This window comes from Cynocephalus volans, chromosome 10 (genome assembly GCF_027409185.1).
Source record: "Cynocephalus volans isolate mCynVol1 chromosome 10, mCynVol1.pri, whole genome shotgun sequence".
Lineage (NCBI taxonomy): Eukaryota > Metazoa > Chordata > Mammalia > Dermoptera > Cynocephalidae > Cynocephalus > Cynocephalus volans.
Genome location: NC_084469.1, coordinates 109,018,486 through 109,046,451, shown reverse-complemented (window position 1 = coordinate 109,046,451; position 27,966 = coordinate 109,018,486). Strand labels below are relative to the sequence as shown.

Below are 27,966 nucleotides of genomic sequence, written 5' to 3'. Positions count from 1 at the left end.
CCCCTCCGTCTCCCACTGCACGCAGCTGATACGTACGCTGTTCACTGCCTCATGTACACATCTGCTCGGCTTACTTTCATGCCAGGCCTCCTCCTGAGGCTCCAAATTGCCTTGGGTATGCCATCCCGGCTTCTCAGCACATTGTACGCAGGATTTGTCATCTGATGTGTCTGGCCGGAACTGGGCTGAATTACCCACAGCCTGGCCTGCCCTTTGCCCCAGAGCCCATCCGGCCCACCCGGACCCAGGCTCTGGAGGCCCCTTGACTGTGCCTCCTGCCTGTATGTCACATAGACCCCTGTGCCGTAATCCTGGGCTCGCATTGTCACCGTCTTCCCTCCCTGAAGCCCGGAGTGCCGTCGTACACTCTTTTGTATCCCCAGTTCCTCTTCTTAGTGTGAGCTCAACATGTGTTCATCAAGTGAGCGAATGAATGAGTGAATTCCAGTCCAAGAGGGAGAGCTGGCAAATCCAAGGGCAGGTCACTCTTTTGGGAAATTTTCTGTGAAGGGTGGGGGTGGGGGTCGGTGGCTTGATGTGGACCCAGATGGATGGGGCATTTGTGGGGATAGGATGTAAGTTTTCCCCTAGAGCAGGTGGAAGGAGAGTGATGAAGGGCATAACAGGAATCACAACAGCCAGGGATTGACAAGTGCGCATTGGTGGGCATGCTCACGCTCATCTTCCAGATGCAGAAACTGAGGCACAGAGAGGTTGCCCACCCCTCCCCAGAGTCGCACAGTGTTCCAGTGGTATGGTAGGACTCAAATCCACATCTCTCTGTCTGCTGGCACTGTTGACCTCTGCCTGGGACTGAGGAGGGTAAGGCTGAGAGGTATGGACAGAGCAGGGTGGTCTTTCCCAGAGACTTTTGGGGCTTAGCTTAGTCCTGCATCTTCCACAGGGCAGCGCATCGGGGTGGGGAAGCTGCTACAAGTGACCGTGGTTTCTCCCTCACTTTGATTTCCTGTGGATGAAGGTTGAGAGCAGTGGTCTCCTGGGAGTATTTAGTGTTCCGAGCTGCTCCCTGGTTCATCTCCTTCACCTTGGCCCTTGGTTGTGTGTCTAAACTCTGAAGCGTGGTTCTCTTGCTCCTTGGTTCCCCTCAAAGGTGGGGACCAGAGGCCTTACCCCTATGGTATGCGCCCATTGCAGTCCCTGAGTTCTGAGTGGGTGGGACAGAGGACCCCTTTCTTGCCCAGTCCATCTTTGGCTGGTTCCTCACCACAGTGGTCATTTGGGTCCCCAGGGAGAACCCATGAACTTTTCATAGGACCCCTTGTCTCCTTGCACTTTTCTCTCTCCCTTTTCTGTCCACTTTACAAAAGCAATTCATGCTGACACGGAACACCAGAGAACACAGAGAGCCACCAGGAGGCCAGTGAGTTCACTGTAGAAGTCCCCATTGGTGTGATGTCTGTCCTGCCAGGTTCAGGTGTCAGGGAGATGGAACGCCACCCACTGAGCGGCTGGGTCACACTGTGCGTGCTGGTGTACACCTTGCTTTCTCACTTAGCAAATACAGGACTATTGAACCCCTTGATGAGCGTTCTGCCCATACTGTTTTTACTGCTAGGTGGTATTTCTTCCGTCCCTTGGAGAGACAGCAATTAAGTGTTGGCCTAAACAGTCCTCGGCTGTTTTCAGTCCTTCGCTGTCTTCTGCAGTGGTGCTTTCAAGAAGGGAAAACTGAAAGAACCCTCTGCCCTCCCCTCCTCCTGCATATGTGACCAGCTCTTCAGGGTAGACATCCAGGAGAAGCTCTGGTAGTAGTGGGAGGGCATTCTTGTATGTGTATTTAAAGAAATGCTTGTCTTTATTATACAAAAGCATGATCCTGTCAGTGACCAAACTCTCTTTATTTACAGCACTTAAACCTTAAGCAGCTTGTACCATTAGGATCCTTGCCAAAGTAGAAACACATCAAATGGTGGTCTTTAATTATGTAAAAATGTAGACACACCAAAAGTGGAGGGGAGAGTTGAATAAGTTTCAGGCACCCACTGCCCATCTGTAATAGATATCAGCCTTGCACCTGTTCACCATCCCTTGACCCATACCCCCACCCACAGGCACATTTTTGTTTAATAGTATTTTTTTTTTTTTTTTGACCAGTAAGGGGCTCACAACCCTCGGCATGGTGTGGTCAGCACCACGGTCAGCCCGTGAGCACACCGGCCATCCCTATATAGGATCCGAACCCATGGCCTCTGCACTACCAGCACCGCACTCTCTCAAGTGAGCCACGGGTCCGGCCCCGTTTCCTAGTATTTTTAAAAAATCATAGAAATTGTATTTCAACATGCACCTCTAACAGTTAAGACCATTTTTTTTTTACATAACCACAATGCCATTATCACACCTTACACAACTAATAATCTCTTTAGTATTGTCCCATACCCAGTCCATATTCACATTTCCCTGATTGTGCAAAAGTGTCACTTTGCATTTGATTCTTTGGTTTCCTGTGTCTTAAACACACACACACACACACACACAACTTGTTTTTTTGATATTATTATAGATTCACACACAATTGTAAAAAGTAATGTGGAGAGATCTAGTGTATCATTTACCCAGTTTCCTCCTGGGGACACATTTTGCTTAACTATAGTATAATGTTACAACCAGGATCTTGACACTGATACAGTCACATACTGGACAGATCCCTCCTTTTATAGCCACACCTGCTTCCCTCCTGCACCATCCCTTCCTCTACCCCAGCAACCACCAATCTCTTTATTTCTATAATTTTATCATTTTAACAATTTTATATAATGGAATCATACAGTATGTAACCTTTTGGGACTAGCCTTTTTCACTCAGCGTGATTCTCTGCAGGTTCATCCAGTTTGTTGAACCAGTTCACCTGTTGAAGGACATTTGGGATGTTTCTAGTTTGGGGTGCTGACAGATGAAACTGCTATTAAGTATTTTACACAGGATGTTATATGAACATGTCTTCGTTTCTCTGGGGTGAATGTCCAGGACATATGCTTGGGTCATGTGATAGTTGCTTGTTTGATGTTTTTTAAGAAACCGCCAAGCTGTTTTCTAGAGTATCCGTGCCTTTTCACATTCGCACAAGCCATGCATGAGTGGTCCAGTTTCTCTGCATCCTCGCCAGCATTTGGTGTTGTCACTCTGTTGTTTCAGACACTATGATAGCATCTCAAGATGGTTTTAATCTGTGTTTCCCTAATGGCTCATGATGTTGACCATCTTTGCATGTGCTTGTCATTTGTAAGCGCTCTTCGGTAAAATGTCCCTTCAAGTCTTTTGCCTGTGTTCTAATCGAGTTGTTTGCTTTTTTTTGGAAGTTGAGTTTTGAGAGTTCCTTATACAGTTTAGATATTAATCTTTTGTCAGATGTGTGCTTTGCAAATGCTTCCAGTCTGTAGCGTGTCTTTTCATCCCTTTATCTGCGTCTTTCATGGAGCAAACATTTTAAATTTTGATGAGGCTCAATTTTCCTGTAAATCTTTCTTTTTATGAATTGGGCTTTTGATGTCAAGTCTAGCAACTCTTTGCCTAGTCCTAGATTCCGAAGATTTCCTCTTATGTTTTTTCCTAAAAGTTTTATATTTTTATGTTTTACGTTTAAGTCCACGATCTGTTTTGAGTTAACTTTCGTATAAGTTATGAGACTTACTTCAAGGCACATTTTCTTCTTGTGGATGTGCAGTTGCTTTAGACCATTTGTGGAAAAGGCTGTCCTTCCCCTGATGCACTTTTGCACCCTTGTCAGAAAATCACTTGGGCATGTTTATGTGGGTCTCTGAGTTCTGTTCTGTTCCATTGCTCTGTGTGTCTGTCCCTCTGCCAATGCTACTCTGTCTTAACTAGCTTAAGTAGCTATGTAGTAGGTTGTGATATCTGGTAGACTGATTCCTCCCACTTTATTCTTCTGTTTCAAAATTATTTTAGTTCCTCTGCCTTTCTATACAAGTTTTGTAATAATCGTACCAATATTTACAAGAAATCCCACTGGAGTTTGATAGGAATCTTGCTCAACTGCATGCTCATGCGCATGCATAAAAGGTGCATGTTTTAGCCCAACCCTCCAGAAAGGCGAGGCCAGTTTAATGTTCCCACTGGCTGGGCCCAAAACATGCGTCTCCACCTTTGCCAATCCTGAACAGCAGCTGTCTTTGACTTTGCCATACTGATAGCAAAAACTGGCAACTCATTTTATTTTGCAATACAGTCGTGTGTTGCTAACGGTACATTCTGAGATACGTGTCGTTAGGCGATCGCATGGTCATGTGAATGTCACAGAGTGCACGTACACAAACCTAGATGGCAGAGCCCACCACACACCTAGGCTATAAGGTATAGCCATTATAATCTATGGGACCACCATTGTATATGTTGCCCGTCGTCAACCGAAACATCGTTATATGGTGCATGACTGAACTTAAATTACTAGTGAGGTGGGACATTTTCCCCCTAAGTTTTTTGCATCTTTTCTTTCTGAATTGGCTTTCTCTTATCATTTTAATTGGATGTCTGTCTTTTTCCATATGATTATAAAAGCACTTTCTCACTTCGAGGTCTTCTCCTTCTCTCGGTAACGCTTACTTTAGCTCTGGTTTAGGAACCTCTGATCAGGCAATCAGAGAGATGTCCATTCCAGGGAGGTTATGAGGTATGCCCTGGTGTCTCCTGATGCCTTCAGAGCACTACCAAGTCAAGTCCCAGTCCTGCTAAGTGCTTGCCGCATGACTGAGCCACGCAGAATGTGGGTTGGCCTGCAGGGAGGGCTGGGCCCAGGGCCCAGGTGAGGGTTGTGCAGGCCCTGGGGGACTTTCAGGGGAAGGCAGAAATGCAGGGATTATCAAGTGCACACTTTCTTAGGCCGTGTTTTTGCATCAGCATCTGTTTTTCCAAGCAGGAGCTCAGACCAGAATGTCTTTTGGTGTTATGTGCCTAACTTCCTGCAAAACTTGGCAGCAGTGTTGAAAAACATAGTCATTATGGGGGGTCTCAGCTTTCCTGGGGAAATGACAGGCCACACTGGTTTTCAAGTTGATTTATACACCCAGGTTGAGTCTTGCACTTTGACTTCTGTTTAATAAAATGCAACATCATGTCATCACATGCGTGCATTTTCCCAGGAGAACACATACACAAGGCTGGCCTGTGGCCCAGCGCCCAACTCTGTCACACCTGGGCTGTCATTGCAGGGTATGCTGTAGGTTACAGTCTGACCCCAGGGAAACCCAGCCTGGATACTTCTCTGGCTCCGTCACTCATTGTCTGTGTGACCCTGGGCAGGGCAGCCTCAATTTCCCCATGGAGAAGTTCGGGCTAGCAGTAATTCCTGCCCCATAGCATTGTTGAGAGGAGTAAATGATGTACTATGTAGAAAACAGAGGGCATTCAGTAAACGGGATTCACTATTAGGACTGGGGATTATAGATACTTTTCTAAAAGTTTTTTTTTTTTTTTAATGAATTTGCTTTTTAAATGTCACATTTTGTTTGTTTTTTGGTGGCTGGCCCATCTGGGCACCTAGACCCTTGATGTTGGTGTTACAACACCATGCTCTAACCACCAAAGCTAACCAGCCAGCCTAAAATGTCATTTTGAAACAAATGAGACTGGTGATCACTGCTTTGTTTTGCTGAGATTGCGCACTGTCCTAGCAGGGTGGGAATTTGGCAGGAACAGCCATGTATAAACATTTAGGAGGCATCCTGTCCTTGGCCAGATGCAGGGATCAGAGCTGGGTGGACTCAATCCCAGTGGGAGTAGAGTCGTTTCCCTCCACAGTGGAACTGTCGCCTTCTTCACCTCAAGCTGGTTTTCTCTCAAGTTAAAATCGCTCACACTCCCATGAAGGGGGTGTTGGAAAGCCTTCACAAGAGGAGGGTGTGAAATTGTTCAGTGTGACCTCCTCCCTGCCATCCCATTTGTGAGTTGTTTCTGGGCTGGAGGGTAAAGGCAGAGGCCACAGGAACTTCACCTGTTGTCTCTCTTAGTGGTTTAAGACACGAGAAGCAGCTGGAAGACCTTGAACCTCATCAGTATCAGACACTGAAGAGCGAAGATAGCACCTTCTCAGTGCGGCGGGCTGGTGAAGGAGAGCACCACCCGGGTCGGCTCTGTCGTACTTCCTTCCATTCCTGAAGCCATCACAGTGCCACCTGCAGCCTCTTACACTGAAGGCCACATCCCCTGGCCTGTTCCCTTTCTGCCTCCACCTTGGGCTTGGCCTGCACTCACTTTGAGGTCAAACACAGGTGGGCACTCCGGTGGCCACTCTCAACATACAGAGGAGTCTTTCCCAGGAGCAGTGTGGATTTTGGGGAGCTGGTGCCAGTGCCGGCATGCTGGTTGTGACCAAGGTCCTTGTGCAGAGGCCATCGACACAGACCACCCATGGTTGAAGGATTCATGGCATTATAAGCTTGTGTTTTCAGCTCCGTTGCAATGACATATTAGCACAGCTTACAGGTGTGACTCCACTGTCCCCAGGAAGAAGCAATGGGGTGACGAGGAAATGGCAATTAGAGTCTAGTGTTTTCCTTTCCTTCTTCCTCTTCTGCTTTTGCAGTACCTGACATACGTGTGATAAATCAAAACCTTGGGGCTGGCCGGTTAGCTCAGTCGGTTAGAATGCAGCGTTATGACACCAAGGTCAAGGGTTCGGATCCCCATACCGGCCAGCTGCCCCTCCCCCACCCCAAATTTAAACCTCCAATTGCTGTGGACGTCTCAGGTTACCGAAATCGGTTCCCATAGCTAAAGAGGAATATCTGAGCCATATGCCATAGTTTTCCATCAGCTGTAGGTCATTTAGGATCAACGCTCAGCCTTCGAACATCAGAGCTGTTTCTATGGACGAGCCCTTAGCGCAGATAGTCAGAGGGCAGTGGTTTGGGTTGTTTGCTTCAGTGGCTTTCCTGGGCTAGTGAGGGCTTGTTTCTCTTGATTGTGGATCTTGTCGCTCATAAGCATTTGGGAAGTTTGAGACAGATGTTGATAACCCTGTATGCCCCAAATACTGTAACTTTTTTTCCCACTGATATCACAGGAGCTTGGAGGCCTCATTTGTGCTCCTTCTGATTGTCTTCCTTGATGCCTGTGTCTTTTCTTAAGTGACTGCCACTCAGTCTCTGGCTTTTCTTGCTTTCTTGCATCTGTCTAGTTTTTTCTACCTTTTCAGTATTTCCCCTTTTTCTTTCTGTTTTGACTTTCCTCTCTCCCCTTTCAGATCTTCTTGCTGTTTCCCTTCTATCTTGCTATTTTTCTCTGTACTTTCAGTTCTTTATTTTCATTTTTTTGTTTTATTGTTTGCAGGTGTTGGCGTCCCCCAGAGAAGCTGACCGTAATCGGGGCATTATTTTTAACCTGAAATGACCATTTATAGCACAGCAGTTTGAAAGTGTTGGGTGCATGTATTAGTCCGTTTATGTTGCTTGTAACAAAATACATGGAACTGGGTAATTTATAAGAAAATGAAATTTATTGCTTACAGTTTCTTAGGCTGAGAAGTCCAAAGTCCATCTGGTGGTGGTGACAGTGACCCAGGGATCTCACATTGCAAGATAGTGGAAGCAGAGAGAGTGAGAAAGAGAGACACAGACTCTCCTCTTCTTTTAAAGCCCTATGAACCATGCCCCTCACCACCATTTTTAATCCACTCACTAGGCATGGTGCTACAATCCAATCACCTCTTCAAGGCTCCACCTTTCAGTTACCATGATAGGATTTCCCACCCTTTTAACAGTCACAGTGGGGCTAAGTTTCTAATACATAAAACTTGGCAGACAATTCAAGCCTCAGTGAGTTTTGGGGGGGACATAATTCAATCCACTAGAGTGCATATTGGTTCAAAGTCAGCAATCATGACTGAGAGGATCCTACCTCTCCCTGGTTTTAAAAAACCAAGTCATATGAGAACATTGAAGGAATATTTAAATAAACACTGTGATCCCATCTCTCAGACAGTAGCCCCCCCCCCCCCCCGCCACTGGCTCTCTTCTCTTTAGCTGCTCACATGCCTGTTCTTCTGTACGATTAAATACAATTTTGCACTCTTCACTTGTCAGCCCTTAGTAAATCAATGGCAGCTTTGTGTCCTGCTTTTCTTTCACTCAGTAGAACATCAACGTGTGTGAGTTTTCGTAGCCAACATCTTAGCGGCTGCTTAATTCTCCACTGGCTGGCACACTCTGCCCGGATGCCTCTTCCTCCTCACTGGGGGACACGGTGTGAAGCGTGTGGACTTGGCTGCTGGCCAGGCTGTACCCAGGCATGACCCATTCTCCGAGTGACAATGTCTCAGGGATCTGAGGGGCCAGAATATGGACTGTCTTCAGTGCCGAGCTGAGGACTTTGACCTTCCTGCCTGCCATTGTGGGAGTGATCACTGACCGGCTCTTTCCCAGAGGGGCCAGTCTGCATGCATTTCTGAGAGCCACTCAGGGAGCTAGGGGAGGACAAGACCTAGAGCAGGGAAACAAGTCAGAAGCTTGCGTGCCTGGTGATTCATGATGGTGTGCAGAAACTCTTCTTCTGATTCCGGAGCCAGAAAACGATCTCAAAGAACCAAGGGTCTTTTCCCTCTGAGCCCATGAATGAGATGAAATCCCATTGCTCAGTGAATGGAAATCAACTCCAGGCTGCTGCTGCTTCCTGAGTGACCACATGGCTTGCACTGGAATTAGGGTTTATTTATTTTTGTGGCAGCTGGCTGGTAAGGGGATCTGAAATCTTGACCTTGGTGTTATAATAATTAGGATGTATTAAAGAATGTTGGTGTTGACATTTTCTAAATTGAGTAAGTGTGATATCTGTGTGTGAAAATAAACCGAGTTCCATGTCTGGAGGATGTTTGAAGTGCAGACATTGTGACTTGTATATTTTGGTAATGACAAAATTGAGGAGGGACACTTTTTTCCCCCCCTAAAGGGGTGTGTCCACTTTTGACCAATATCTATGGTTTTGTTTACAGATTCCCACTGGAAATCCATTATATGAATCTTATTACAAGCAGGTAAGTTTAACTGATGTCTTTTTATTTTATTTATTTCATTTAATTATTTTTTTTGGTGGGTGGCCAGTAGAGGGATGGAACCCTGGACTTTGCTGTTATCAGCACCATGCTCTAACCCACTGAGCTAAGCAGCAAGCCCCCCCTTCTTTTTTGGTGGCTGTCTGGTACAGGCATCAGTGATGTCTTTTTAGGCAGAACTAGATAGCAGTTGAACTGGAAAGTGCAATTCTGAATTGAAGCCCAGCTGAAGTGGCCTTTTGTCCTTTTCTGCTGTCCAAGTTGTTGGCCAGTAGTGGGTGCGAGGAATGCTGCTTTGCCTGCTGCTCTGTGGCTGAAAGTGCTGTCGACTCTTCCCTCCCGTTTCAGGTCGATCCCGCATACACAGGGAGAGTTGGGGCGAGTGAAGCCGCTCTTTTTCTAAAGAAGTCTGGGCTCTCCGACGTTATCCTTGGAAAGGTGAGTGAGGATGAGTAGCGATTTCTTCTGTGGCCATCCTTGCAGCTCCCCCCGGCAGGAGAAGGCTGACCTGTGCAGACCCCTCTCTGCAGGGCATGCCTCCTGGGGGTGGCCCGATCACCATGTGCCTCTCAGACTGTAACTGGTACATCCAAATGCTCGGGTGGCAGCCACCACTGCTCATTGGGTAGCAGACAAGACACCTGAATGCTTTTGGGGTCTTTGATAGCCTGTGGATTTATGTTGGGGGGTAACAGTGTAACAAACACCACTGGCTTTTGAGCTGAGTGGACCTGGGGGTTCTCTAGGCATTGCCACCCACTGGCCATGTGCCCATGGGCAGATCATTCACCTACTCCGAGTTGGCCTCTTTGTCTGCAGCCTGGGAATGGTCACTTTTGCTTTGTGAGGCTGTTGGTCTGCAAAGCCCACAGCAAACACTGGTGGTGGTGGTGATTAGCAATGATTAGCAATGATGCTAATGAGCATTTTTGTGTTTCTGCAGATATGGGACTTGGCTGACCCAGAAGGTAAAGGGTTCTTGGACAAACAGGTATATACATACCTATACAGAGTAAGGGGAGGGAGCCAGGGCAGAGCCCTCTCAGGCTGGGGGACCTCTGCACTCACTTCCACATTTCTCCGCTGTCAATCATTATTAGACAAAAGTTCAGCTCTCAAACTTAAAATGGGCAGTTTTTGTTTTGAAATACAGGTCTTTTAAACACTCGGAGCCATCTTTCATGGTTAGTGTACCGTCTAATATTTCGTGATCTTACGCATGATTAAATTGTTTCAGAACTTTTAGACTCTTGTTGAAGTTGCAAAATTAGTTTGGAGGGTTCCTGTGTCTCTTTGGCCAGGTTTACCCCACTGATAGCACTGCACGTAACCACAGCACAGGTATCAAGGCCAAGAAAGGGACATTAGTGCAGTACTAAACTACAGGCCTTAATCAGAGTTGACCAGTTTTACATGCACCCATTTTGGGGGGTGTGGGGAGTGTGTACAGCTCTATGAAATTTTATCCCTTGCATAGGTTTATGTAACCACCACTGTGATCAGGATACAGAACTGTTGAAACTCTGTTTAATAGTCACACCCTAACCCTGTTATCTTCATTGTGATAATTATGTTGTTTCAAGAATGTTCTAGAAATTGAATTTTGCAGTACTTACAAGTGATTCTAAGTGGTCATAGATGTAAATCAAGTGGGTTCAGCTTTTCCCCAAACGGTACAGGAAGGTTCGTTGTCCCTAAAGTGCCAGAGCTCGTGATCTGGTCCGTCAGGCGCCACCAGCTGTACCCGCCTCTGTTGAGGTTGGTGATGCACGTCTTCATGTTAAAGGTCTGGGAATTCTTGTGGAAGAGAAACCTGTTAACTTTGCCTGACACAGCTCCCCTAATTTCTTGTGTCCTGTTTCTCAGCACCCCTGTATGATGCTCTGTGCTCTCCACGGACTTCTGTGGACATCAGCCTGAGGAAGGCTGATCTAGTGCTTCTCTCTCTGAAGAAAACTTTAAACCAGTACTGTGTTTATAGCTTTACACACGCCGTGTTCTTAGGCCAGTTGATCAATTTTTTAAAAAACTAGGTGATGCCTCCAGAGTCCTCTTGAGCCTGTGGTGTGGCCAGTTCTGGGTCAGGAGGTGGGTGGGGAGGTGTCAGGTCACTGATGGCCTAGTTCAGGTTCATTGTCCCTCTGTGGAAGGTCCATGTCAGGTCACACCGGGAAGTGGGGCATGATGGGGGGTCGCAAGTGGGGATGCTTGGTTCAGCGAGATCAAGGGGGGTCACAGTGAATTGTGAATGCTAATTCCCAAACCACTCTTTTAAACTGCTTTTAAAAAATTCAGCACATGTTTGATCCATTATTTGTTGTCTTGAACATGTTAACTCTGCTACTTTATACAGTACAGCATTTCCTAAATGTTGGGAGTTCGTTATTATTGAAACATACATTTATGTGAAATTTTACAGTATTCCAAATGCAATAGGGCAGGTTGGTTTTAGCATATTAATTTAAACAGTGTCTCCAGGGCAAGTCCAGTTCAGCCCAGCACTCTTAAGTGGCTTTTGCACAGACAGTCTTCACTATTGAAGTGAAATCTCTTTTTCCCCAAAGCCTGCTCTTGGGGACAGCCCTCCCCATGCCATCACTGGCCTTTTGGTGTTGATGCGTCCCCTTTTCTGGATTTGCAGGGTTTCTACGTTGCACTGAGACTGGTGGCCTGTGCCCAGAGTGGCCACGATGTTACCTTGAGCAGTCTGAATCTGAACATGCCGCCACCAAAATTCGTGAGTGTCCAAATCCTAGAAGTTCATTTTCTTCTGATACCATATGTGTGCGTGCATATGTATCTCCATGTTTTCTCTCACCTTTCTTTTTTTGTTGTTGGGGTGAGATTCACATAGCATAAAATGAACCACTTTAAAGTGTACAATTCAGTGGCATTTAGTACATTCACAGTGTTGTGCACCACCACTTCTAGTTCCAGAACATTTCCATCCTCCCAAAAGGCAACCCCATCCGCATTAGTAGTCACTCTCCAGACCCCTCCCCCAGCCCCTGGCAGCCACTAATCTACTTTCTGTCTCTGTGGATGTGCCTGTTCTGGAGACTCATACAAATGGAATCATATAATGTGGCCTTTTGTGTCTGGCTTCTTTCACCCAGCATGATGTTTTCTAAGTTCATCCACTTTATAGCATGTGTTAGTGCTTCATTCCTTTTTACGGCTGTGTAATATTCCATTGTGTGAATGAACCACATCGTTATCAATTCATCCTTTGGTGGGCATTTGGGTTGCTTCCACCTTTTGGCTATTGTGAACAGTGAGTTTATGAGCATGTGTGTACAAAGATTTGAACACTTGTTTTCCATTCTTTTGGGTTTGTACCTGGGTGTGGAATTGCTGGGTCATATGGTAGGTAATTCTGTGTTTAACTTTTGAGGTCTTCCCCCTTTTTGAAAGCACTTTGAAATGTGTGTCATTTTCAATAAAAACATCCTGTAATTTGATTCTCTGTCAGCCACAAGGGAATGTTTCTTTTTCTTCTCAGCACGACACCAGCAGCCCTCTGATGGTCACGCCGCCCTCTGCAGAGGCCCACTGGGCTGTGAGGGTAAGTGCATAGGGACAGCTCCTGGGCTGTCCTTCCTGTGGAGCTGTTCTTGTTGTTTAAAACATTTTATAGGATGATCATATCATCCACTGTGTCTCAGTGTGAGTGGCCATGGAATTTGGGTGAAATGCTTTTTCAGATGAAAATCTTTTGGAAATGCCATGGCCTTTGACTATAATTGGGAGTAACTTACTGGGGCAACTAGCTAAGTTTCAGCAGTTGGATTCTTAAAAGCCTGTAGTTCAAATCTTCCATTTTTAAGTCACATTCTGTGGTTTTGCTGCTTGTGTTGGTTACTCGGTAAAGAAGAGGAAATTGGGAGAACTTGCAAGTGCATAGACCCCCAGCTGTGTTTGTTGCTTTCTCTCTTTATTCCAGCCAATTTGCACATTATTATTCTTTCTGAGGCTCTCATTGCTTTGTGAAAATGCTTCTCTCGGCACTTCAAGTGTTATTTTTAAGACAGAGGATGTTGTGGCTGGAAAGATGCGTTACCGCTTCTAGAAAAAAAAAACAAGTGGTGTTTTCTAATAAGTACAGAATTACTCCTGAAGGAAATGAGCGTGGGACACAGACACGTTCCCCCAGATAATGTGAGGCCCCCTCATCCTCCACTTATTTTCAGAGGATTGTCACATTTTCTCACTTGTAATTGGCTTTAAATACTGACATTAATGACACTCTTGCTATAAAGTAAAGATAAACGTCCTCACCCCCCCTCCCCAAGCACTTTTGTCCTTTTTTTACACTGTTGGTTTGTTTCCTTATTGGAAAGGTTGTGTGTGTGTGTTGGGGGAGGTCTGTGCAGGGACAGAGCAGGAAGAGGTTTCATGTGACCAAGGCATTGCGAAGTCACCCTTGTAACAGAGCCCTTTGCCAGCGACAATAATAGTTCTGAAGGATTTCTCTCTCGGTAGTTTCATCGCGTGGTGCGGACTTTGAGACAGAGCCAAAGAAATCTTATTTCTCAAAATGTGGTGGCTCTTTTCCAGCAGAGCTTGTGTTCAGGCCTTGCTGGAGCAGCCGGCGGCAGAGGGCCTGTGAGGCCTTGCACACAGGCAGAGGGGAGTCGAGGGACTGTGCGTGGTAATCGGGGCGGACTGTTGTAAAGAGAGATGCTTCTAGAAACAATGAAAAAGCAACCCTGAAGTGCTGATTGTTTGTTTCCATTGTAAGCATTCTTGGGCTTCTCAAAGCACTAAGTCAGCATGTCTGATGGACGGGGAGAGCCTCCCCGGTACTCAAGACAGACAGACAGCATCTGGCTTCTCTGTACTCATGGCTGCTCACATGTGCTGTGTCTGCTCAGGCTCCTGCTTCTGTTATTGAGGGTGCTGTCTTTTTTTTCCTCTCTTTTTAAAAATATTTTTATATTTAATTGTAAAATATGCATCACATAAAATTTACCATCTTAACCACCTCTAAGCGTTCAGTCATGTTAAGTACATTCATGTTGTGTAGCGGTCACCACCATCATCTCCGGAACCTGTTCATCTTCCCCAAATGGAACTCTGTCCCCATTAAACACTCGCTCCCCTTCCCCTCCCCCCAGCACCTGGCACCCCCATTCTACTTTCTGGCTGTATGAATTTGACGATGCTAGGCACCTCATGTAAGTGGAATCACAGTATTTGTCATTCTGTGTCTGGCTCATTTCACTGGGTGATGTCCTCTGGGTGCATCCGTGTTGTAGCAGGTGTCAGAACTAACTTTTGAGGCCGAGTAACGTTCCATTGTATGTTCTACACCACATTGTGTTTAACCGTTCATCCATTAGTGGACACTTGAGGGTATTTTCTCAGAGCTCTCAGTAGCAGCAGCATGTGGCCACAGCAGGCGGTGAGAGGTCTGCTGTCCTTCAGTGCCACTCATGTTGGGCCTTATTTATGTCAGAGGCAGACTGGAAGCCACTGCTGAAACGCTTCTCCCCGATAGCCCCTTTTACGCGCTGCCTGCGTTTTCTATTTCAGGATGGCAGTAGCTGCTGTTCTGCCTTGTAAATCTTGCCCAGACCTTCCCTCTGTTCGTGAGGAGCTTCTATCATTTATTTACTGTTTTACTGTTAGAAACAGAGGACTTCCTGTGTTTAAAGTTGATTTTTTTTTTTTTTTTTTAAAAGATGACCGGTAAGGGGATCTTAACCCTTGACTTGATGTTGTCAGCACCACGCTCTCCAAGTGAGCGAACTGGCCATCCCTACATAGGGATCCGAACCCGTGGCCTTGGTGTTATCAGCGCCGTACCCTCGCGAGTGAGCCATGGGGCCAGCCCTAAAGTTGATTTTGATCATGAACTAAAGCCCGTTCACACTCACATCTTTCTCATACTAGTGAGCTCCTTGGAGATAGGTAGGAGTGATCTTTGTGTCCCTGCAAAGACACCACCTGCTGTCAAAGTCCCTGCCCCATTCAGGCCATAGCTGGGGCCAGAGTAAGACCTGAGGCAAGGACCTCTTTGCTGTTGACCTTGGCTCCCAGCTTCGAGGTTGCCAGCAAGCTGTTTCCTTCAAGACATACATTCACTTTGGAAACCTGAGGGGCTGAGACTGTTCTAAGACCATCTTGTGCTTTTAGCCCAGGGCAGTGGTGGGGTCTGTGGCTATTTTCGTTCAGATTTGGGTCAGAGCCTGATTTGGACTTTGGCACAAGCGTGCTCTTTTGCTCATGCAGGCTATTTCTTTCCAACTAGGTGGAAGAAAAGGCAAAATTTGATGGGATTTTTGAAAGCCTCTTACCCATCAATGGTTTGCTATCTGGAGACAAAGTCAAGCCGGTCCTCATGAACTCAAAGCTACCTCTTGATGTCCTGGGCAGGGTAAGTGGGCTGTGGGTTTGGTTTGACCACACCCTGTGCCATCAGGGATGTCATGTGCGCTCAGGTGAACAGGGCATGTGCTACAGTCGGGCTGGTTTAGGGCTTCACTGGGTGTGGCTACAGGTGCTCCCCAAGCCCATGGGAAGATGCTAGAATGCTCCCATGTCACACATGGGTAGGCATACTCAGCTGTGATATCGCTGCTGGGGCTGGGGACAAGCAGAGCAGGAACTCAAACCCTGACCTGGATTTTCCCCCTTTCATTGTGCTGGGATGGGGAGAGTGTGTCTATATATTTTTAAATTTCTTTTTAAATTACTTTTATTGTGCCTGTAAAGCTCAAGGTAAATGTATTTGCTTTCAACTCTGCTGCTAGTTTAGGAAAAATTCTGTGCCTTCCCTTTTTTTCAAAAACGCCTCAGTTTTGTTTCTTTTAAACACAGGTGCTTTAGAGATAGCTTTATCTCAGCCTGTTTTCCCTGTGATGAGGTTTGAGTGGTGGCCCTGTGGGTTTGCTCTGTGCACAAAACCTAGCTCCACATGGCCATGTGTGTGTGAGTTCTCTGTCTGCACCTAGAAAGGATGGTCATTGTTGTCTGGATGGGATCGCTGTTACGGGGCAGGTAGAGGTTCAGACCCGGAGCAGGAGGCCCACGCATGGCTCCTGCCACCCCCGACCCTAGGTGTCAACTCTGGGTCTTGCTCCTGACCCTAGACAGAACGTTGAGGAAAGGTGCAAATTAAGGCCTACCCTGACTCATCTCGTTAACGGTCACACTGAATGTCACCTTACAGTCTACAGGACATGTTCACAGACATGGCCCAGTTTGGGGGTGTCCAGGAGAGCGTGTCTTGAACAGGGCAGCTATGGCAAGGGAGCTTTCAAATTCCTTTATCCTAACATCGGCTGTGGCATGGTGTAGACAGAGTCCTGTGATGGGGACCCATGCTGATCGCCATCAGGCTTTATGAGGCATGACTTTCCATCCCAGCAGGATGTGGTAGCCCATTCCTATGTGGTGTGTGCATTTATTTGGTAGTCCGTCTGCCAGATTGAGGGGCAGGATTGGATGCTGTTGGCATGGCAGGGTAGGATCGGGTGTGCATTCTGTAGGGGTTCCTGTGGTAACCACAAGGACAAGACCGGAGGCAGGGATGCCAGTTGGAGGCTCTTGCAGTTGAGGTGGAGAGGAGGACCTAGATGGGAGAAGCCTGCATGGACTGAAGTCCTAGGCACTGATTGGGGAGTCAGAGTGCTGACACGGGAAGCATCATGGGTGGCCCCCAGTGTGTCTGCTTAGCTCCGGGCAGTGGCCATGTGCCCAGCATTGTCAGGGTTAGGCAGGTGTGCTGGTCTGGGTGGGGAAGCGAGCACCTTGGTTGGGCCTTTAATAGTCCAGGAATCCATGCCTGTCCCCGCCTCCTCTTCAGGGTGCTGAGCGGGCCTGGAACATTCCCTGGCATCTGTCTCACCATCTACTTCTGGGGAGAGTAGGCAAGACGCCAGAGACCTGTTCCAAACTGTGCCCACAGCCTTGCCCAGCCACAGATGCAGGGAGAGGGGGCTGGGTTTGTGCGAATGAGCAGGTGAGGCTTGTGTTTAGAGCAACACCTGTGCCAAAGTCAAAGCCATCTTTTCTATGTAAGATTTCTTAATAAGACAATAAAGAAAAAAACAGGCTGGTTTAAAGTATAGCCTTGGATATGGTTATAACCATGGTGTTTGTCACATCAAATGAACACATCAAATGACTGTGGAAAGGATCCTGGAATTGAGGCTACTTGTTGTGATGATGGTTTTCAGATGACCCACAGACTGGTTCCTAAGTTCACTTTGATGCCCTCTCCCTAACCTGGTGAGCACCGTGGACTCAAGACCTGCGTCCCAGCCAGCAGGCTGGCTCTCACATGGCCCTGCCTACCCAGTAATCCTGGCTGGTCTCTCCCTCATAGGTCTGGGACCTCAGTGACATCGACAAGGACGGGCACCTGGACCGGGATGAGTTCGCTGTGGTAGGCCCCTGCCGTGTCTCTTCCCCACCTGCTGAGGAAGGAAACATGCCGTTTTTGGGGGGGTGGGGCGCTCTGGATTCGTTTTTCTTAATTTTTTTTTTGACAGCTGGTCAATACAGGGATCTGAACTGTTTTTCTTAATTTGTTAAAAGTGTTTCTGTTGACGTCATTCTGGGTATATGCAAAAACTGCAGTGATACAGAGAATTCTTTTGGATACATTTCACCCCGATTCCCCAGGGTCGTACGTTACTACACCTGCCCCATCCTTTGCCTCCCTCCTCTCTCCCTGCGTTTCTCTCTTCATAGTGTGTGTATGTATACACGCGCATGAATGTTTCCCTTGAACTGTTTCATTCTATTTTTTTGGTGGCTGGCGGGTATGGGGATCTGAGCCCTTGACCTTGCTGTTACCAACACCACACTCTCCCAAGTACGTTAGCCGGCCAGCCCATGAACTGTTCTAGAGTTGAGCTCCAGACAGAATGCCTCTTCATGCCAAGATGCTTCAGCGTGTGTTTCCTAAAAACAAGGAATTCTCTTACCTAACCATTGTCTAGTTCAAACCAGGAAATTTACAGGATATCTAATTTATTATATTTTCTATTGTATCTAACTCATTTTAGATTATACAGTAGTATATTATTATATTGTCTATTATCTAATCTAAGGATATTATTCAGATTTTACCAATTGTCCCCAAAATGTCCCTTGTGGTGAAAGAACATCAGCCCATGTGTTATATTCTGTTGTCCCGTGTCTTTTGTGCCCTCTAATCTGGAGTAGCTCCTCTGTCTGCTGTCATGTCTCATGGCATGGCCATTGTGGAGAGCACAGACCAGTCATTGTCCAGTGTCCCTGGGTGTGGGGTTGTCTGCCACTTCCTCATCATCCAGGTCATGCACTTGTGGGGCAGGAATCCCACCGAGGTGATGCCCTTTCTCCTCCACCTCCTTCCCTCACGTCTTTGGCCATTCTCTGCCAATAATGGGATTTATTCACTCATCTCCTTCCATTAAATCTCAAAGTAGAATGAAGTGACCCCTTGTAGTTAAGGACGATGCTTTAATAAATAGTGATTGAGTTCAGCCAAACCAAAACCAAACCTGTAGATTATCTGGGAATTCCCAAATAGCAGAAAAACTATGAAATATAACAGTATGCCCAACATCCGTCTTCTGTCTTAGGGATTTTAAACGTCTTTATATGTGATTTTACAACATACATGCTGATTGAAACTAATGATTGTCTTACTTTACATATGTGTAAGACCTGTGAAATTTGAAACTTTTAGGTTAAGTTTGAACTCTCCTCCAGGGAAATGACCAAGTTCTCTTACATTTTGCCTCATGATCCCCTGTGCCTAACAGTGCTCAGTCGTGGGTGTTTCTATCCCACCTGGAGAGATTCTGCCTTTCCAACTCAGCACATTTGCCATATTCCCCAGTCATCCTGTTGTTTTCTGTGGTTGTCCACTATTTATTTATTTATTTTTCAAAGAAATTTTTTTTTCCAGCAGTTTTACTTTTTTTTTTTTTTTTTTTTGACAGCTGGCGAGTATGGGGATCTGAACCCTTGACCTTGGTGTTATAACACTGCACTCCAGCCAACTGAGCTAACCAGCCAGCCCTTCGTCCATTATTGATTTATTTATATTTTGGTGATAAAACACACATAACATAAAACGCATCATCTTAACCATTTCTTTCCTTTTTTTTTTCAAGTTCACAGAGCTAGTAATCATCAACCATTTCTAAGTGTACAGCTCAGTGGCATTAGTATGTTCACACTGTCGTGCTACCACTGCCAACATCCCTCTCCAGAACTTCATCTTCCCCAGCTGAAACTCTGTCACCATTAACAGGATCTTCCCACCCGCCCCCAACCCCCAACCCCTCACTGTGTATTTTTGATATTTCTTCTGACCACACCTGATTTGAGGCATTTGTATCATTGAATGGGCCCTCTGCACTGGGGTCACTGGCGCAGAGTGTACTTGGGCACCTTGGAACACACCTTTCCCCTCACAGCCTCACAAGCCCCAAGTTTCCATTTCTGTTTTGTTTTGATCATTTTTCATCATTTCAGCCAAGATTTGTGCTGATCTGTAAATGGGCCTCAGAACTGTGTTACTTTGCTTTTCTTTTAATCACTAGCTGAGTTTAACATTTCAAAGATGTTATGTGGCTTTAAGTCTTACCCATGTTATTTATTTTCTGTTCTCTATGCAGATAGCAACTTAGAGACACTTTTGAAGGGGGGAGAGTTGTGATTTTGGTTTGTTCTTGTCATCTTTTTTTTTTTTTTTAATTTTATTTTATATACATTGTGGTTGATTATTGTTGATTATTGTTACCAAAACCTCCCTCCCTCCTCCCTCTCCTCCCTCCCCCCCAACAATGTCCTTTCTGTTTACTTGTCGTATCAACTTCAAGTAATTGTGGTTGTTATATCTTCTCCCCCACCCTTGGTTTTTTTTTGTGTGTGTGTGTGTGTGTGTGTGTGAATTTATATATTAATTTTTAGCTCCCACCAATAAGTGAGAACATGTGGTATTTCTCTTTCTGTGCCTGGCTCATTTCACTTAATATAATTCTCTCAAGGTCCATCCATGTTGTTGCAAATGGCAGTATTTCATTCGTTTTTATAGCTGAGTAGTATTCCATTGTGTAGATGTACCACATTTTCCGTATCCACTCATCCGATGATGGACATTTGGGCTGGTTCCAACTCTTGGCTATTGTAAAGAGTGCTGCAATGAACATTGGGGCACCTTTGACTTGATGATTTCCATTCCTCTGGATATATTCCCAGCAGTGGGATAGCTGGGTCATATGGTAGATCTATCTGCAATTGTTTGAGGAACCTCCATACCATTTTCCATAGAGGCTGCACCATTTTGCAGTCCCACCAACAGTGTATGAGAGTTCCTTTTTCTCCGCAACCTTGCCAGCATTTATCATTCGGAGTCTTTTGGATTTTAGCCATCCTAACTGGGGTTAGATGGTATCTCAGTGTGGTTATAATTTTGCATTTCCCGGATGCTGAGTGATGTTGAGCATTTTTTCATATGTCTGTTGGCCATTTGTATATCTTCCTTAGAGAAATGCCTACTTAGCTCTTTTGCCCATTTTTTAATTGGGTTGCTTGTTTTTTTCTTGTAAAGTTGTTTGAGTTCCTTATATATTCTGGATATTAATCCTTTGTCAGATGTATATTTTGCAAATGTTTTCTCCCACTCTGTTGGTTGTCTTTTAACTCTGTTAATTGTTTCTTTTGCTGTGCAGAAGCTTTTTAGTTTGATATAATCCCATTTGTTTATTTTTCCTTTGGTTGCCTATGCTTTTGGGGTCGTATTCATGAAGTCTGTGTCCAGTCCTATTTCCTGAAGTGTTTCTCCTATGTTTTCTTTAAGAAGTTTTATTGTTTCAGGGTGTATATTTAAATCCTTAATCCGTTTTGAGTTGATTTTAGTATATGGTGAGAGGTATGGGTCTAGTTTCATTCTCCTGCATATGGATATCCAGTTATCCCAGCACCATTTGCTGAAGAGGCAGTCCCTTCCCCAGTGAATAGGCTTGGTGCCTTTGTCAAAGACCAGATGGCAGTAAGTGTGTGGGTTGATTTCTGGATTCTCTATTCTATTCCATTGATCAGTGTGTCTGTTTTTATGCCAGTACCATACTGTTTTGGTTATTGTAGCATTGTAGTATAGCTTAAAGTCAGGTAGTGTTATGCCTCCAGCTTTATTTTTTTTGCTCAGCGTTGCTTTGGCAACACGTGGTCTTTTATTATTCCATATAAATGTCTGGATAGTTCTTTCCATTTCTGAGAAAAATGTCTTTGGAATTTTGATGGGGATTGCATTGAATTTGTATATCACTTTGGGTAGTATGGACATTTTCGCTATGTTGATTCTTCCAATCCAAGAGCATGGGATATCTTTCCATCTTCTTGTATCCTCTCTAATTTCTCTCAGCAGTGGTTTGTAGTTCTCATTATAGAAATTTTTCACCTCCTTGGTTAACTCAATTCCTAAGTATTTTATTTTTTTGGTGGCTATTGTAAATGGGCAGGCTTTCTTGATTTCTCATTCTGCATGTTCACTATTGGAGAATAGAAATGCTACTGATTTTTGTGTGTTGATTTTGTATCCTGCTACTGTGCTGAAATCATTTATCAATTCCAAGAGTTTTTTTGTAGAGGTTTTAGGCTGTTTGATATATTGGATCATGTCATCTGCAAACAGGGACAGTTTGACTTCATCTTTTCCAATCTGGATGCCCTTTATTTCCTTCTCTTCTCTGATTGCTCTGGCTAGTACTTCCAACACTATGTTGAATAGGAGTGGTGAGAGTGGGCATCCTTGTCTAGTTCCTGTTTTTAAAGGAAAAGCTTTCAGCTTTTCCCCATTCAGGATGATATTGGCAGTGGGTTTGTCATATATGGCTTTAATTATGTTGAGATACTTTCCCTCTATACCTAACTTATAGAGGGTCTTTGTCATGAATGAGTGCTGAATTTTATCAAATGCTTTTTCAGCATCTATAGAGATGATCATATGGTCCTTGTGTTTGACTTTATTAATATGGTGTATCACATTTATTGATTTGCATATGTTGAACCAACCTTGCATCCCTGGGATGAATCCCACTTGATCGTGGTGAATAATTTTACGTATGTGTTGCTGTATTCTGTTTGCTAGTATTTTAGTGAGGATTTTTGCATCTATATTCATCAAGGATATCGGCCTGTAGTTTTCTTTTTTGGTTATATCTTTACCTGGTTTTGGTATCAGGATGATGTTTGCTTCATAGAATGAGTTTGGGAGATTTGGGTCTGTTTCAATCTTTTGGAATAGTTTGTAAAGAATAGGTGTCAATTCCTGTTTGAATGTTTGGTAAAATTCTGCTGTGAATCCATCTAGTCCTGGGCTTTTCTTTGTTGGGAGCCTTCTGATAACAGCTTCAATCTCCTTTATTGTTATTGGTCTGTTCAAATTTTCTACGTCTTCATGGTTCAGTTTTGGGAGCTTGTGTGTGTCCAGAAATTTATCCATTTCCTCCAGATTTTCAAATTTGTTGGCGTATAGTTGTTTATAGTAGTCTCGAATGATTCCTTGTATTTCAGATGAATCAGTTGTAATATCGCCTTTTTCATTTCTAATTTTGGTTATTTGAGTCTTCTCTCTTCTTTTTTTTTGTTAGCCATGGTAATGGTTTGTCAATTTTATTTATCTTTTCAAAAAACCAACTTTTTGATTCATTGATCTTTTGTATTGTTTTTTTGGTTTCAATTTCATTAAGTTCTGCTCTGATCTGAATGATTTCTTTCCGTCTGCTAACTTTAGGTTTGGATTGTTCTTGTTTTTCTAGTTCTTTAAGGTAAAGTGTTAGGTTGTTCACTTGCCATCATTCCATTCTTCTGAGGTGAGCATTTAATGCAATAAATTTTCCCCTTAATACTGCTTTTGCAGTATCCCACAGGTTTTGGTATGATGTATCATTATTTTCATTAGTTTCAATAAATTTTTTGATTTCCTGCTTGATTTCTTCTTGGACCCATATGTCATTAAGTAGAATGCTGTTTAATTTCCATGTGTTTGTATAGTTTCCAGAGTTTCGTTTGTTATTAATTTCTAGTTTTAATCCATCGTGGTCTGAGAAAATACATGGGATAATTCCAATTTTTTTGAATTTATTGAGACTTGATTTGTGACCTAATATGTGATCTATCCTGGAGAATGATCCATGTGCTGATGAGAAGAATGAATATTCTGAGGTTGTTGGATGGAATGTTCTGTAGATATCTGCCAATTCCAATTGGTCTAGAGTATTGTTTAGATCTTGTGTTTCTCTACTGATTCTTTGCCTAGATGATCTGTCTAATATTGACAGTGGGGTGTTCAGGTCCCCTGCTATTATGGTATTAGTGTCTATTTCCTTTTTTAGGTCTAATAGAGTTTATTTTATAAATCTGGCTGCTCCAACTGTGGGTGCGTACATATTTATGATTGCTATGTCTTCTTGATGCATCAGTCCTTTTATCATTAAGTAGTGTCCCTCATTGTCTCTTTTTATGGTTTTTAGTTTAAAGTCTATTTTGTCCGATATAAGAATAGCAACTCCAGCTCGTTTTTCTTTTCTGTTTGCATGGTAAATCTTTTTCTATCCTTTCACTCTTAGTCTATGTGAATCTTTATGGGTGAGGTGGGTCTCTTGAAGGCAGCATATACTTGGGTCCTCCTTTTTAATCTAGTCAGCCAGTCTGTGTCTTTTGATTGGGGAATTTAAACCTTTTACATTAAGAGTTGTTATTGAAAGGTGTTGATTTATTCCTAGCATTTTATTGGTTGTTTGGTTGTCTTAGGTGTCTTTTGTTCCTTGCTTTCTGATTTACTGTTTGGTTTCAGTGTTTGTTGGTTCCTTAGGTTGTAGATAGGCTTTTTGTTTGTTTGTTTTCTCTTTATGAATGCCATTTTTATTATACTAGTGGGTTTTGATTTTTCTTGGGTTTTTATGGCAGTGGTAGTTATTTTTCAGGAACCAAACCCAGTACTCCCTTGAGAATTTCTTGTAAGGATGGTCGTGTGGTGGTGAACTCCCGCAGTTTTTGTTTGTCTGAGAAATATACTATTTGCCCTTCATTTCGGAGGGATAGCCTTGCAGGGTAGAGTATTCTTGGCGGCAATCTTTGTCTTTTAGTATTTTGAATATATCATCCCATTCCTTTCTAGCTTTTAGGGTTTGTGATGAAAAGTCTGATGTTAGCCTGATTGGGGCTCCCTTATAGGTGATTTGATGCTTCTCTCTTGCAGCTTTTAAGATTCTCTCTTTGTCTCTGAGTTTTGCCAATTTGACTATAACATGTCTTGGAGAAGGCCTTTTTGGGTTGAATACGTTTGGAGATCGTTGAGCTTCCTGGATCTGAAGATCTGTGATTTTTCCTATACCTGGGAAGTTTTCTGCCACTATTTTGTTGAATATGTTTTCAATGCAATCTCCTTTTTCCTCTCCTTCTGGAATACCCATGACTCGGATACTTGAGTGCTTAAGGTTGTCTGATATCTCTCTCAGATTTTCTTCAATGCCTTTGATTCTTTTTTCTTTTTTGTCTGCTGGTGTTCTTTCAAACAGCCCATCTTCAAGTTCAGAGGTTCTCTCTTCAACTTCGACAAGCCTGCTGGTTAAACTCTCCGTTGTGTTTTTTATTTCGCTGAATAACTTCTTCAGTTCGGCAAGTTCTGCTACATTTTTTTTCAGGACATTGATTTCCTTGTACATTTCCTCTTTCAGGTCCTGTATACTTTTCCTCGTTTCATCATGATGTCTAGCTGAGTTTTCTTGTATCTCATTCAGTTTCCTTAGAATTATCACTTGAAATTCCTTGTCAGTCATTTCAAGGGCTTCTTGTTCTATAGGATCTAGAGCTTGAGATTTATTAACTTTTGGTGGTGTACTTTCTTGATTTTTTGTATTTCTGGTATCTTTTTTTTGATGTTTATTCATTGTGGCAGGGGGTTTCACAGTCCCGGTTTGAGACTATTGACTAACTAAGATGTTGCTGTGGTTGCCAATTTCGTATGGCTACCTCAGTGACTGCTCAGTTGGCCTCTAGTGCCTTGGGTGTGTGGTTGCGTGGGGTCTTGGGCCTCTCCGGGGAGCCACCTCTCTGGTCAGCTTGGAGTCTGCTGGGCTGCTAGATCACGGGGCGGTACTGCAGGGTGTGTGTTCTCTGCTGAGCTTCCACTTCCCGTGCAGGACTTCTCCCTGTTCCGTGTGCTATGGCCCGGGCTGCTGGATCACGCAGTGGCAGCCCCACACGGTGTGTGGTTTCTGTCGAGTCTCCGCCTCCCTAGCTGGATGTCTCCCCGCTCTGTGCGCACTCTCTGAGGATGAAGCTGGTCGAAGTAGTGCTGCCATCGGATCTTTTCAACCTGCTCCTCCTGGTCGTGGTGCCTCGGGCCACCACATCCATTAACAAAGGCTCTCAGGGCGCGGGGTCCAAGTCCCCGGCATTGGCTGGGGAAGGCTGCGGGCCCCAGGCCTGTTCTTGTTATCTTTTAAAACAGACTTTTTATTTATTTTTTTAATTAAAAAAGAAATAATTTATTATAAAAATACAGTTTAAAAAAAAAATTTTTTTGGCAGCTTGCCGGTATAGGGATCCAAACCTTTGACCGTGGTATTATAACACTGTCCTCTAACCAACTGAGCTAACCAGCCAGCCCTAAAATAGACTTTTAAATCTTTGTTTTAGACAAAGTTAATCTGTCCTTGGCACAGTATACATGCCCTTGGGCACCATTTTCTGTGTCTTCTGAATATCTTGACAGGCTGTTCTCATGGTGTCTTTAGACTTGCAAATCCCAGCCCTTTGGAAGTTGTAGCCCTGGAGTTGGTGGCATTTCTGAGTGGTGAAGGGACATATGTGGAGTCTGCCATGACTGAGTTCTTTCTGTGCTTATTTCGGTCTCGTGTAATTCAACTCACACCTTAGAAAAGTTAGGCATTGGAGGATAACTCAGCAAAAAAGATGGATTTTGCTCTGGTCAGCCCCGCCCTTCTCCTGCTCTTGGTGGCTCCGGCCCTGGCCATGCCACTTCAGTGCCACTCTCACCACCCTCACAGGCTATGCACTTGGTGTACCGAGCCCTCGAGAAGGAGCCTGTGCCCTCCATCCTGCCCCCGTCCCTCATCCCGCCCTCCAAGAGAAAGAAGACTGTGTTCCCTGGTGCTGTGCCTGTCCTGCCTGCCAGCCCTCCACCAAAGGACAGCCTCCGCTCCACGCCGTCCCATGGCAGCGTCAGCAGCCTCAACAGCACGGGCAGCTTATCCCCCAAGCACAGCATCAAGCAAACACAGGTAGGAGCCTCAGCGTTCACGGCCTGTTCATGGCCGCTTCTCTGAGTGCAGCATGGTGTTGTTCGCAAGCGAGTAATCACTGACCCAGAAAAGGTAAAGTGTGCAGTTGAATGTTTTGTGAAAATATTTCCTCCGGGGATTCAGAACAACCTTTCTCTTTCACTTGCATATAGATGCCCCTCCTTCAAACAGCCGCAGGCTCCCACCTCCAGGCTCCCTCCTCAGGTCTGCCCCGGCTGCAGGCCTCTGGGTAGTTCTGGACACCGAGTCCCTCCTTCCTCTGGCTTCTGTCCTGCTGGTCCCTCTGCTGGGAAGACACATCCCCACATGGTGCCTCAGCACCTTGCTTGATGGGAGCCTGTGGGACCACCCCCGATAACCAGTACGCCTGGGCCCTGCCCACCTAGCCCTTCTCCTTCCCTATCTGCTTTCTTCGGTCCCCTGTGGCTGGCCTGGCTAGTTACATATTGTCTGTTTCCATGACACCCATCAGCTTCGGAGAGCAGAGTTAATTCTTGGTTATAATCTCAGCCTCTAGAAGGTGCTTGATAAATACAGATGGTCCCTGACTTATGATGGTTTGACTTAGGATTTTTCAACCTTACAATGTTGTGAAAGCAATACATGTTCAGTAGAACATCAATAAACTGCATGATGTATTAAACACTTTAGACTTTGTGTTAGATGATTTTGCCCAACTGTAGGCTAAGGTAAGTGTTCGAGCACGTTTAAGGTGGGTGAGGCTACGCTATGATGTTCTGAGGGTTAGGTATGTTAAATGCATTTTCCACTTAAGGATATTTTCATTCAAGGATTTATCAGGACATAGCTCCATAGTATGTTGGGGAGCATCTATGTATGTTGAATGATGAGGTGAGCAAGGGAGGTGACTGTCCCGTGGTAGGGAGAAACCTGGTGGCTCCGTTTCTCCCCACGACAACATATTAAATATCTAAAAATAAGTTTCTTGTTTGGACAAATGCAGCATCACATTGGGCTCTTTATAAAAGGGTACCTTTGACATGATCTCCGTCGTGCAAGGCGGTGGACCTGAGTTACACCTGGAATCGTGCATTGCTTCCTGCCTCATTTGTGGTTTCAGAGGCATAGCTGTGAGCGAGTGGTCTCAACAGAAAGGCGGCCCCACACCATGCGACTTGGGAATATGGGTGATAAAAACGGAAGTGAGAAGCACATGATCGGACATTGTTTTCTTGTGCACAAACCTATTTGTACAGTTAGTGTTCAACTCGGGAGGCTCATTCTCAAGGAGCTTGTAGAGTAAGGCATTGTGTCCTGTAGTTTAAAAGAGATGATCAGAGAGGGTACGAGGGGGCTCAGTCACCAGTGGAAGCCACTGACTGTGGAGAGGCAGAGCTGACGGGAGTTAGCCCCCTCTGTGAGTTTCGTGTGGTCAGCACACACCAGCCCAGCATTCAGAAGGCGCCTTCATAACTCACCGGCCATACCCTGGTGTTTCCCGTGGGCCCTGGGGGTGCTGCAGTGACCGGCAACAGGCCCTCCTTGGAGAGACAGATTACAAGCAAATCAGTAAACTGAGGAAGACCAGACAGCCATGAGAGAGCTCAACAGGCCTTACCTGGAAGTGCCGGGGTGAGGAGGGGGGTGTGCTCCTATAGACAGACAGCTAGAAGGCTACCAGCCAGGTGACATCCAGGCTGAAACCTC

The 27,966-nt window shown here is 45.0% G+C and overlaps 1 protein-coding gene across 6 annotated transcripts in view; it reads left to right on the top strand.

Annotated features, from left to right (window-relative positions):
• The window catches only part of EPS15L1 (epidermal growth factor receptor pathway substrate 15 like 1), a 102,088-nt gene that overhangs the window by 12,755 nt on the left and 61,367 nt on the right, over positions 1-27,966 (top strand). For 5 of the 6 annotated variants that reach the window (XM_063110741.1, XM_063110737.1, XM_063110739.1 and 2 more), the window contains exons 2-9: positions 8,963-9,004; positions 9,371-9,460; positions 9,966-10,013; positions 11,664-11,759; positions 12,525-12,587; positions 15,276-15,401; positions 17,355-17,414; positions 26,044-26,277. In XM_063110741.1, the coding sequence (XP_062966811.1) occupies positions 8,963-9,004; positions 9,371-9,460; positions 9,966-10,013; positions 11,664-11,759; positions 12,525-12,587; positions 15,276-15,401; positions 17,355-17,414; positions 26,044-26,277 (759 nt within the window). The remainder of the gene's footprint in view (positions 1-8,962; positions 9,005-9,370; positions 9,461-9,965; positions 10,014-11,663; positions 11,760-12,524; positions 12,588-15,275; positions 15,402-17,354; positions 17,415-26,043; positions 26,278-27,966) is intronic. The other variant, XM_063110738.1, reaches the window with a different exon arrangement.